This window comes from Pezoporus flaviventris, unplaced genomic scaffold (assembly GCF_033815535.1).
Source record: "Pezoporus flaviventris isolate CSIRO_AGI_PZ_B2104156 unplaced genomic scaffold, CSIRO_AGI_Pfla_v1 ptg000083l, whole genome shotgun sequence".
In the NCBI taxonomy this organism is placed as follows: domain Eukaryota; kingdom Metazoa; phylum Chordata; class Aves; order Psittaciformes; family Psittacidae; genus Pezoporus; species Pezoporus flaviventris.
Genome location: NW_026892631.1, coordinates 11,596,030 through 11,608,373, shown reverse-complemented (window position 1 = coordinate 11,608,373; position 12,344 = coordinate 11,596,030). Strand labels below are relative to the sequence as shown.

Genomic DNA, 12,344 nt, shown 5'->3' with positions numbered 1-12,344 from the left:
TAGATAGCTATGTATCTCCAGGCTACCCCACTCCAGATGGAGGAAGACTACTGCCTGGCCTGACAGATGACATGGTGGACACAGGGAGCTCCTCCACGCCAGACTCACTGTTTTATGCAACCAACAGTACTGCTTGCATCAGAGATTGCCGAGTACTGTGAACCGAGCAGAGGTTTTAAGGAATTAACTTCACAGAAGATGATGAGGAAGGAGACGAGTACAGACCAATCACCTATTAACTAACTACAGAGGTTAAGATTAGTCATAATGACAAATCAAACTGTCGTCACAGCTCTACTTACAGCACACACAGAACTTCTCCTCTCTTCTCAATGCAGGGATTTAGAAACAAGCAGAAGCAGTCAGTCGAGAAACTGGAACAGCCTTGCCCTCTGCCATTTCTCCTGTGACTTGTCTACTGCTCAAATTCCTCCATTTGTAAAGAACCTCAACACTTACTGCTTGCTACTGACCATGGGTGGAAGTCTGCTGAGCAGGACAAGCAAGAAACTTTTCCTTCTGCAGTCCAATTACAAGGGTGCAAACGCTCATTGCTTCTTACCATAAGATGAACCTATTACATGCTATGGCCCTTCAGAGGAAGACCCCAGAGATTTAGCTCAATATCCAACCTTCAGTACTGTGGAGCTTAAAAGCAAACTCAGTTTTGCTGGTTCACATCTCATTTCTATCACCGACTTCATCTGTAGAGAGCTCTTCTTCACAGTAAAAGTGTTAGTACCTCTGGTTTCACTTTTCTTTCTTCCATGACCTCTCCAGCATAACCCCGAGTGTTTGAGAACCTACTGCCATTCTTCACGTACACACAATGCAGCAGTACTAGCTACACAAAACCAAGGTTGTTTCAGGTTTATACTATAAGTGATACAAAGTTCTGGTGTTTAATTCTGGATGAACAGGGATATTGTATTAAACCAACTGCTTTCTTCCATTACTGAAAATGGGAATAAGCAATTAAGTGGAGAACCTAAGCTCTGCCTTGAAATAAAGCCTGGACTGTAGCTTTCCTGGATTGCTGCCTAAACAATCCCTGCAAAAATTTTACTAACAGCGACGTTCAAGAGCATCTTCAAAGAAGGTTTCAGCTTGTGTAAGCAACCAGTAGTTCAACCAAAGGCAGTAATATTGTATGGATCAATAAGAAAAAGCTTCAGCATAAATGAATTTTAAATGATTCAACTGTGTGCTGTTACTTGCCCTGCAAGCTGTAGCCTGGACAGACACGTTTTGAAATGAAAATGTAAATCCACACTTGTATTACCATAGTTACCTGCACAAATTTCTAACACTTAAGGGCTTATTTCTCCAAGACTGTAAGGCTGAGCACACGGCATTTGGGAACAGTGATGCTAGCAGTGAGCACCCTCTCCAAACTCAGCTGGACAAGCTCTACTCTGCCTGACTTTCCTCTGTCAGAAACTTTGACACCATATTGAGTGACTTACTATACCTTTGAGATCTTGACTAATCTGAAAATAATCATCACGGAGAATACAAACCGTGGAACAGTAAGAGCACTAAGGTTGCTCTGCAATGGCAGGGGCTCCTTACGGTTTATCCACAAACACAGGGACAACACAATAGTTACATTCCATGCTAAAACACGCAGGAGAAAGAAATTACAGCCTGGTCCTCTGAGGCAAACACCTCCACCCCCGGTATCTCCATATACAAATGAGGCAGCCAACAGCATAGAAGAGACCTCACAGGAACAGTGTTATTCCATCAGTGATCATGCATACCTTATCATTGTATTCACACCTCACCAAGGGCTTTCTGCAGTTCCTAGCGAAGACAGTGCATCTCCTTCAGACTCTGGAGTGCACCAACAGGTACTCTAAAATGCACTGCTATGAATGCACTAGCAGTTACTTGCTCCTCCGCACCGTGCAAATGTTAGTGTGAGCTACAAGTAAATTAGCCTTGCTCCACAGAAGCTCATTAATGAAGCAGATTCAACCAGTGCCACAGAAAACAAAAATCAAAGCAAGCAAAGCAGCGCTAACAGGTTTTTAAAAGAGCTGAATGATTGTGTGAGATCATGAAACACCCAAATTATTATCAGCAAAACTAGCAGCCTAGTCAAACAGTATTTTGGGTTGATTTTGGGTTTCACTCTTTTACATACCAGTTGAAGGTATCTGATCATCAGAGCTCTCATTCACCTAAATAGCTGGTGGACATGCTGAAAAGAGTAGAAAGCAGTAGATAGGTAGCAGTACTTGAGCAACATTTATAAAGGAACTGAAAGCAAATGAAGGAGAAGATTACTGATCTTTTTTCCCCCCAGGCAAAAAAAAATGACTAGGGTTTTCCTTTCCACCCCCACTCAAAATGGAAACTCAATTTCACTACCCATAGAGGCAGCTTTTACTAGGATCTCTCAAACACTGCAATGTCTGTAGAATTACAAGGGGGAGGAGAGATTCCTGTTTGCACATAAGGTCTGGTACTGTGTGATATGCACTGCAAAAATATACTACCTGCTTTGAAAGCACATATTCTGTTAGCCCAGAGTTTAAAACTTGGAAACACCATTCTTGCTTTATTCGCAGAAGTCATAAAGATTATCAAATAGATGAACTCTTCCAAATATAAAGGATAGGCCCCAATTCTGATAGGCTCCTGATTTAGATTTTCCCACAAGCTCAAGTGTGTTGCTGACTTACAGTCAACAGTTACCACAAGATTTCCAATTTCAAGCTTTTCTTTACAAGCCAGACAAGTTTAAAAACCATGGACTAAGACTCCACAATGCCTTTGAGTTTAAACTACAAACCACACACAGTAGGATTTTCTAAAGCATTCAACATTGCCCTACTTCTGCTCCAACCAAATCAGAAACCACCTTCAATTTCAATCTAAACACAGCACATTTCCAATACACACGTGGTCTTTTACCTTTGATAACAAAGGCCTCAGTTACCAAACGCAGCATGTACAGAGGTTCATCTTTTGTTGAGAGGTCATCAATTCCTGCTCTTGCATACATGCTGATGGCATCTCTGTAGCATCCCTCCACATAATGAAGCTTTCCTATGATCAGCATAGCTTCTGTCATATACTTAGGCTGAAAGAGAGTGGGGAAAAGGAAAAGAGTGTTTACATGGTAAAATACCAGACAACACAAGAATGAGGTACTTCAGAACAAATCAAGCAGATTTGTAATGCCTTCCTCTCAACACTGCTGGAGTAGGCCAGAACAGGAAGGATTTAAGTGGAGAGCTTAGGGCTATGCTCATGAGAACAGCAAGCAATAAAGGTCAGGCAACTACTCTGAAGCTCAGTTTGCAAACACACATCTTGCAAGCCACCTCTCTGGTTTCATATGAACTACTCTATCGATTCACCAGCCACAGGTAGCACATAAAAGCCTGGCATTGTCAGAACTAGCTATATACACATCAAGAAATTCCCCCGCTTTTAAGCTAGGCAGAAGGCATCATTTTGTAGTCAAGTGCTCCCCTTTCCACTGTATATTTAATTTGTATAGCAAGAAAGCACTCAAATTTCCTTAAGTTATCAAAAGAATTTTCAGGCAAAGGTAGAAAAAACAGAAGACATGCCTGCTATTCCTAACATTTATTCAATTTCTTAAGGAGTGAAAATATGCTTGCACATTTGTGTAACAAAAAATATTTCACTAAAATACATCCGTTCAGACCCCTTTTCTGTTTCAGAAAGACTCCATACTCCTTTTTTTTTCCAATACATGCAGTCAAGACAGGGTCAATGCTGCATGAGTAGCCCAGTCACCCCTAACAAAGAAATAGTAATGGCAATTCATGCAGCCAAACTTAACAGTAAAACCTGGAAGAATTCAGTCATTCTGTATCGCTGAGGCTAAACTATAAAGAAAGAGGGTTGGACGGACTCCTCTTCCTCCCCCCTCTCCTTTTTACTTCTGAAATACGTTGACTTTCAAGAAGTTAAGAACAAGCAACTCTCCCAGAAGAAGCTGCTGCACACTTGCTTCCTGGAAATTAACATGGTGAAAGTACAAATACACATCCAAGCTAACTAGGCTGTAGGTTTCGGGACCGAAAGTAACACAAGTCTAAAACGGACTGCTGTAATTCACGATCATTTTAAAACCAGTTATGCAACTGTGTGTCCAAGAACACCAACACAGCAGGAGGCAAACTCTTAAAACACTCCTGGAGATCCACGACCGAGCTGCACCCAGGCCACAAAATAAACGCATAACTTTGTGTAACTTCTCTGGCACAGACTGAAAGCAGCACAAGGCTGCAGTCCTGAACTCACACCACAACCTGAAGTGCCTGACAGCAGCTTGCTGTATGCTTTACCTCTGATGTGGAGCTGACACAATTCCCTCAGACCGGGAGCAGCAGTAGACCATTGAGCTGTGCTAGCCTGACAGCACCGTTACGCAGCCATGCCCTACCACCCCAGGGAAGTCCTCAATATTTATCCTGCTTCTTTCTAACAAAACAAATAAACTGAATAGGTAACAAAACAAATAAATTGGATGCATAAAAATAAATAAATTGGATCCATAACAAAACAAATAAACTGGATACATACTTGCAGCAGATAATTTGTTTGCATACGAAAAAAGCAAGCATCCCAGCAGAAGACACTGCCAAGAGGTACTGAATTACCAATCCATTAGTAATACCTACAATATAGCGCTGTACATACAGAGACATGAACAGGCAACACCAACACTTTGTATCAGACTAATAATCACATGAAAGAAGCATCCAGGTGGCAGGAATTACAACAGAGCCTGCTTACTCTTAGTTTTCCTCTGCTTAAGATATTGGTCAGATGCTGTTTAGCTTCACTCAGTTTTGGCTCATTCTTCTCTGTCAGTGGAATGGAGTCCTTCAGTTTGGCAAAGTTTTCCTTCAGACATTCTTCCAGCAGAGCCTCTGCAAGTAGCATATTCCCATAGTCCTCTGAAAGCACATACCAACAGACAAGAAACATTGCTTACTGTCATACTGCTGATAAATAGCCTTACGAAAACAAAACAACACACAAATAGTAACTCAAATGAGAGGATAAAGAAGAACTCGCAGAAAAAGTTCCATTAGCTTCTTGCTATTGGAAACAGTACGTTTCTGTGAAAAAATTAAATGGCATTTCCTTTTAACTTGAAAATTTTCCCTAACAAATCCTTTGATCCTCTGACAGCACAGTTAATTTTGGTTATAACAATTAAGAATTTTCATCACAAAACTCACTTTCAAAACTGTAAGGCCACTCTTTGCAAACATTTAAGTGCACGCTCTAGATTTATAAATATACAGGTATGAAACACATGCTTTGGACTACAGATAAGGCATGGATTTCACTGCAGAACAGTAACCACAGCAGAAACTTTAAAGATCTTCCTGAAAGTTCACAAAAAGTATAAAAATAGAGAATTTCAACACATTTTACATATCCATGACTAAAGACACACAAAGCTTGATCCAGTGACATAACTAACACACCACGTAAAATACTTTCTACGCTAAAATCCCTTCCTGTTTACTGTTCCAGTGTGAAGAGAAACTCAGACTCAGGTAGTAGCAGGATACTGGGTGAAGCATCATGCGATGTTGCAATCATATGCTGGAAAAAGAAGTTTCATCTGCCAGTGCACTTGGAGTTCCTGTATGATGAGTCCAGTTCTGCAGTTCTTTTATTCATAATAGTACCTCAATCAGCTGACTAGTGAGTCAACAAGGGCAAGCAAATCTTCGTAAATCAAAGAGCCAAGCCCTACATTTCATGTATGCTTCACATTTCAAAGTCTAGAACTGCAGAATGCAGGAAACATGACAGTGGATCTATCTATTTCTATATTATCAGTCCATGGGACAACATATCCCCACTTACTACCTACATGTTACATTTGGCATTAAGAATCACCTTGGCGGTGCTTTAGATTTCCTTGCTGAGGCATGTTTAGCTGCGTATCAAATAAGAACCACAGCTCTTCCTGCCCAATTGCAGCTCTACGACTAACTTGTACGAAGTCTAGGTACCTGAAACAGGAAGTGTAAATATCCAAGCATATTTCTCCTCCAACCTCACACGCAATCATTTCTATACAACACTGAAGAGCTTTCAAAGCTTTCAGGTAATCAAAAACTTAAGGACTTACACGAGACCATGTGTAATTGAGAGATAAAAATACAGTCTCTCAAAGCAAATCCAACTACTAAAAAAACCCCATCAAGACACACCGCTGTGTTTCTAGAAACACAAAACTGCTGCTAGTCCCTTGCTGGAAGGGATGCTCTGTAAGAACAGCAAAGCATTACTCTTTCATAACTAGCATGTTATGATGACATAGCAGCAATTTAACAGACGATGTTTTTACAGCAATCAGAATGTTGTTGTGCACGCTAATTACAAGTGACCAACTAATAGGAACTCTTCAACTATTACTGCCCCCAAACCGCATGATGATCTCTGCACCTGGGAAGCGCTGATGAAACCTGACTAAAGTTCAGTTTAGCTGTGTTGTTCTCAGCACAGGGTTTGATCTGTGGCACGTAGACACTTGGGAAGCCTCGTAAATAACCGTGTTCTAAGCTAACAACATCTTCCCAAGGTTCAGTTAATGCTAAGGCCACATGCTAGAAACACTCCTCTGAAGAAGTGGGTTATTCATAGAAATAGCTCCTCTGACTTCAGCGGCAGAGACTCTTGTACCAATACAATAGTGAGGATCTGGTCCTTTCACAACTTAACTGCTGTTGACTACAGAGTTTTATATTTCTATCAGTTAGAAAGTTAGGCTGCCTTACTTCGTACAACTGGTTTCATTTAAAAGGAAGCAAAGTAATGTGCTGTCACAGGCAAAAAAGATAATAACACATTTATTTATGAAATGTCTTACATGTGAAAGGATGCTCGGATGAGCCTAAGCCTTTGCATAAATCAGTTCCCTTCAGAAATGGAGGGATATAAAGCAAAGGCACCCAGAGCAGGGTGGGAAAGGGAGCAAGAGGGACTCGGCATCACGCACATCGAGATGATAAAGAGAAACAAAAAGGATTTCGGTGGGGACCCGAGGATGCTAAACCCAAGAGAGCCACCGAGCGCAGCAGCACGGCACCGAGAAAACGCTGCCTCCCTTTTCTCCCCTCCGGCACCCCCAAGCACTGCGCTTCCCCTCGCAGCCCCGCGGGCTCGGAAGCACAGACACGAGGAAACAGCGTTATCCTCCTGAACGCGGCTTCCTGGGCTCCCGCAGCGCGGGCAGGGAGCCTATGGGGGGACACCGGGCAACACCCCGCAACCCGCGCCAGCACCTCCTTGCCCTCTCCCGCAACCCTGGGACGCGGGGCAGCCGCAGCTCCCGCCCGCATCAGGCACACAGTCACCAGCCACCGCACGCCCGGGGGGTTGCGGTAACAGCAGCGCTCTGCCCCGCTCCGCCCGCCCCCCGCTTACCGGCGTCCTGCGCGCCCCCCGCCGCCTTGCGCGGAGGCCGAGCCGGCGGCAGCAGCTGCTGCTGGGCCAGGTGCCGGAGCTGCGCCCACTGCCCCTCCGCCCGGCACCGCTCGATCTCCCCCTCCAGCTTCACGTGGGAGTGCAACCCCCTGGCCGCCATCTTAATGCCGCGCCCTCCCCGCCCCGCCCGGCGGCGGCACCGAGGAGGTGCGTGCGGCGGTCCGGGACCGCCTTACCGGGTGCCCGGTGGCTCCTAAACATTCGGGCAGCCCCAGCACGGCGACCTGTTACGGGGGCGGCCCCCAGCCGGCTGCCCTCAGGCCTGCGGGGTCTGAGAAGCGCTCGGTACTGGGGCTCGGTGCGGGAAGGACTTGGGGAGCTGCTCCCCGGTTAAGGCTCTCGGGAGCCGACTGAACGCCAGATCCCCGTCGGTACCGACTTCGAGCCCCCTGCCGTGTGGTGAGAGGGGAAAGCGAACAGAACAGTATGCGAAGAACGGAGGGTAACAGCGGAGCGGCGCACGGGGCTCGGCCGCTCCTTCGGGAAGGGCCGGGCCGGGCCTGGCCTGGCAAGGCAGTGACCGGTGCCCCGTGCCCGGTGCTGGCGGGGCAGGGCGGGGCGATCCCCCGATGGCTCCGCCACGGCTCCACGTGGAGCTCCCGGAGCGGTGGGGCCGACCCCGCCCGGCGGGAGGGGCGCAACCAATGGGCGGGCGGGGCGGGAGCGCGCGCGTGCGTGCGTGCGCCGGGTCAGAGGTGACGCCGGGCATGGTGGCCTGGCTCCTCCGCGCTCCGCTCCGCCGCACCGACACAGCGGGCACCGGCCCCGGCCCCGCCAACCACGGTGCGTACCCTGCCGGCGGGGTACGGGGAGCCACGGCGGCCGGGGCCGTGTGCGCTGCGGCATAGGGGGGGGGGGCGGGAGGTCAGCGCCGCAGTGGCGGCTGTCAGGGGCCTGCGGCACCGCTTCAGCGGGTGTGCCCGGGACAGAGAAGGCGGGCCTGCGATCGCTGCTTTGCTCGCCCCGCTGACGTGCTTTAACGAGTCTCTCGCCCGGGAAGCGGGGGCTGCAATGACCTTTCTCAAGCTGTGTGTTGTTTAGTGCAGGCTTAATAGGTCCACTAATACGATGCAGCCCCTTTGATGCCGCAAGCGGCCTTTGCTGCCACAGCTGCGGGGCTGGCACGGTTGGCTGGCTGGAAGCTGTATGAAGACGCAGGCATAGTTAAAGATGGGAAAGAAAGTCTTTCTCTGAAAATTACGGCGTACTTCTTAGAAATAGGAACACATGGAGATTCTTATTGGAGCTCTTTGGTTTTCTACTTGCTATTAAGTGCTTGAAATGGAGAAAGTCCTCTAGTAATAGGGTTATTTCTAAGCAGTCAGTAAATCTGCTGAAAATAGATTGCATTTTTCACCTGTTTTCTTTGGGGGGGGGGGGTTAATGTTTTCCTATTTATAGGAGATCATGATGGCCCAAAGGACTTTTAGAATACCTTTGCTGTTCTCCATTCTGGCTGCATTCGTCATCTCTGCCCTAGCTGAGCAACACGTAGCAGAGAGTCAACATGGAAATATTCGCCTGGATAAGAACTTGGTACAAGATAAAGAGTATGTGTTCTGTGTTCTAAAAATGTAAACTTTGCTTCTTAATGATTTGCTTATCTCTTAAGTCTTGTTATGCAAGTTGGACATAAGCCTAGGGCACCCTTTTCCCCAGGATCTTGTATGACTGGCTAGAGTCAAATGTGAGACACGCTTGTTTGGTAAGTTTGTAGAGATACCAGACTTAGAAAGGTCTCTCTGAACCCTTTAGCCTTAATCATACTATAAAGATTTTTTCACAGGAATCCTGCTTACCTTGATCAACATAATTTGGACAAAAATCACATTCTGAACAGGTAGAGCGAGAGAGGTTTTTTTCATTTACTTCTTCATACAGACAAAACAGTGGCGGCAGCAGCAAGTCAAAATCCCTGAATACTGTGTGTTTCACTGGGAAAGATCTTCCTCCAGTTCCTGATCTTTGGAAGGCAGTCAGAGGAGATTCTGGGCACTGCTTCAGTTGTTTTGATAACCTGCTAAGTAGGCCAGAAGAAATAGAAATAGCTATCTAAAGCACTAGAGGCTACTACAGCACCTGTAACAACCAACCTTTGTACCCCCTTCATCATAGTATAAAACAGCAGTGTTCGGTTGTCCTGGTTGTCCATGGTGCTTTTAGAGATACGATGTTTCCTGTGTAAGTGACTGTCTGATCAAAGACTAAATTTGATGTAAACAGAGCATTAAATATTAACTGATGGCTATGTTATGAGGTTTGTTTGGTTTTCTTCTTAGCCACATCATGGAACATTTGGAAGGTGTTATTGAGAAACCAGAATCTGAGATGTCTCCACAGGAACTGCAGCTTCATTACTTCAAAATGCATGATTATGATGGCAATAATTTGTTAGATGGGTTAGAACTTGCTACTGCTATATCACACGTCCACAAAGAGGTAGGTGAAATTTTGTATTGGCATGTGTATTTGGAAACAGTTCTGACTCTCTGTAAGTGGTTTAAGGTAGAACAGTTACAGCACATCTTCAGTGCAGTTACAGTTTTGCCTGAAAGTTAGGTTATTTCCCCTATTGTTTTGATTTATGAATGTGCTAACTTTATCACAGTTTTCATGGCACATGGCAGTTTTCCAGAAGTCTCCATTGTAGTTTAAGCTTTGGAGTGGGGAAGGACTGTAAAGTGAACATGGTTTGTCAGAGGGGATATTTTGGTATGCAGGGATGGGAGGAAAGAAAAAATAATCCAAAATGGGGTGATGCTCACAATGGCTTATAGAAATAGCATGTGATATAATGCTGTTTGAGGTTCTAAGGCTGCTGTTCTCAACTCCAAACTGTTACTTCTGAGATTACACAAACCACAAACCATTTAAACATGAATTCTCTTTCCAGCTAGGAACATCTAAGGACAAGGTAGGAAGATACAATCGTTAGGAAGACATGACTAACCCACCATCTCATACTGACTTTTTGGAAGTTACAATTCAGGCTAACATAGCTTCCTGTTTACACCTGTGGCAAAACCCAAGAACAGAATAATGACTTGCTGTTCCATGTGTAAAGGCACATCTTTGTCTTCCCTTTGCTTGCAGGGAATGTTACTAAGAATTTTACTGACTTCGAGCTAGTGTTGGATTTTTTCACTACTCTGTTACTGTCCAGCTCTGCATTTTTGCAAGTTCTGTCACACAGGAAGATGTTTCTGTGCTGTATAGAATCTATAGTGTATGTACTACACCAAGAGCCAAAGAAAGAATACATCTCTTAGATTATTATCTGTCATTATACTCTCTGCTATTCAGCTTTCAGAACTTTGGCTAAGCATACTAACTAGGTACAGAGTGCTTGTTCTGAAGCACAGAGAACTTGGACTTCATAGGCTTGCACCTGGTAAAAGTTGCTTATCCTGGTATAAATGATTACATAAAATGTGATGCTGAATTAGACACCAAACATGAATAGCTTAACAAAAAATTAGTTGTCAGTAACCTGTCACATGTGTCACTAGATGGGAAACACTGTTAAACTGTTCCATGTGGTTTTGGTTTTTGTAGGAAGGTGGTGAGCATACCCAGGCAATGAAAGAAGAGGAGCTGATTAGTCTAATAGATGATGTCTTAAGAGACGATGACAAGAACAACGATGGATACATTGACTATGCAGAATTTGCAAAATCACTGGAATAGGGTTTTGCAGGTGGCTTGTTTCCCCTTCTGACTACATAGAAATGTGAACCAGTCTAATGTGATTCATACTGTCTCATATCAACCTCTGCGCTGTGAGAAGGAGAGGTGGACCAGTTCCAGATGAATTTATTTGAAAGTTGTGTGTGTTAAGAGATTGGCTGACTCAGAGCAAGAGCCATGTTTGACTTTGAATCTTCATCTTTGATGTTTTGAATTGAAGCATCAACAGTACTCACATAGGGTGCCACTGGCAAACTCTTAAGTAGCTGTGTATGAATACTAAGGAGATCACATACAATCTTAAGTTTATATTTTTGTGTCATTGGGTTATATAGTACTTTCTTGCTTACATCTTCCATTTAAACTTACTAAATGCCCAGTAAGCAAGAGAGGATTATTGCGTATAGTTGTATTTCAAGGACAAATGTTTTTACGTTCCCGCTGTTTCAAAGGAAGTTTGCCCATAAGTACAGGTGCTTGAAACAGCAATTTTAGAGGAAAAGTGAATGTCATTTCTATTTGAGGTCCACATGATACCTATGGACTTCTAACACAGTCTTTGAAGAAATTCAGTATTTTGAGATATCCGTACTTCCTAGCATACCCTTGTATTTCACATATAAATATATATACACGTTTTTCATTTTTTTCTCATCCTTCACAGATTTATTTTTTATGTCTTAATTTACTGATTTCTTTTTTTTTTTTTCCTCTACCTTCCCTGGTATTTGCTTAAGAAAATGAAAGTATTTTTATTACGTTTATATGTTGTATTAATGCTGCATAGCATTTACTAGAGTAGCTTCTGCTGTCTCATTTTGAAGGTCACAGTAACAGTAAATCAGTTTAATACAAGAGTTTCTGTTCCATTTGGTTTTTACAGTATTAGCCAGCAGGATAATCTAGGTGAGAAAGTAATGCTGCCTTGTTAAGGTTTAAGTCCATATTCCTTGACACTTAAATTATGGTATTAATTTCAGGAGGTGTTTCATAACTAGAGAGTTTCAGGGTACTTGAGTGTTTGCAAATTTACATGGTTCTAGGAAAGTTTTCGCTGTCTTGAGTCAATATTCAGTAAATCAAGCAGTGTAAGGATATTTGGGAAGTGATGTATTGCTGTGCTATTGGCATTTGGTGACTATAAAACATAACCAAAA

At 44.1% G+C, this 12,344-nt stretch overlaps 2 protein-coding genes across 7 annotated transcripts in view; one reads left to right on the top strand and one right to left on the bottom strand.

Moving 5' to 3' along the window:
* TTC7A (tetratricopeptide repeat domain 7A) overlaps nt 1-7,630 on the bottom strand; it is a 171,010-nt gene extending 163,380 nt beyond the window's left edge. For 5 of the 6 annotated variants that reach the window (XR_009747200.1, XR_009747199.1, XM_061475309.1 and 2 more), the window contains exons 1-3: nt 7,441-7,630; nt 4,783-4,946; nt 2,923-3,091 (exon numbers count right to left, since the gene is read on the bottom strand). Coding sequence is in view for 3 of the 6 variants with exons in the window: in XM_061475309.1 (XP_061331293.1) it covers nt 2,923-3,091; nt 4,783-4,946; nt 7,441-7,600 (493 nt within the window). In the remaining 3 variants the exon portion in view is untranslated. Of the gene's footprint in view, nt 1-2,149; nt 2,207-2,922; nt 3,092-4,782; nt 4,947-7,440 lie in introns of those variants that run through there. The other variant, XM_061475313.1, reaches the window with a different exon arrangement.
* Nucleotides 7,631-8,870: 1,240 nt separating this feature from the next.
* Nucleotides 8,871-11,764, top strand: MCFD2 (multiple coagulation factor deficiency 2, ER cargo receptor complex subunit). The gene is made up of 3 exons (XM_061475322.1): nt 8,871-9,050; nt 9,780-9,939; nt 11,056-11,764. The coding sequence occupies exons 1-3, from the start codon at nt 8,908-8,910 to the stop codon at nt 11,185-11,187; spliced, it is 435 nt and encodes a 144-aa protein (XP_061331306.1). The 5' UTR covers nt 8,871-8,907; the 3' UTR covers nt 11,188-11,764.
* Nucleotides 11,765-12,344: the final 580 nt, after the last annotated feature.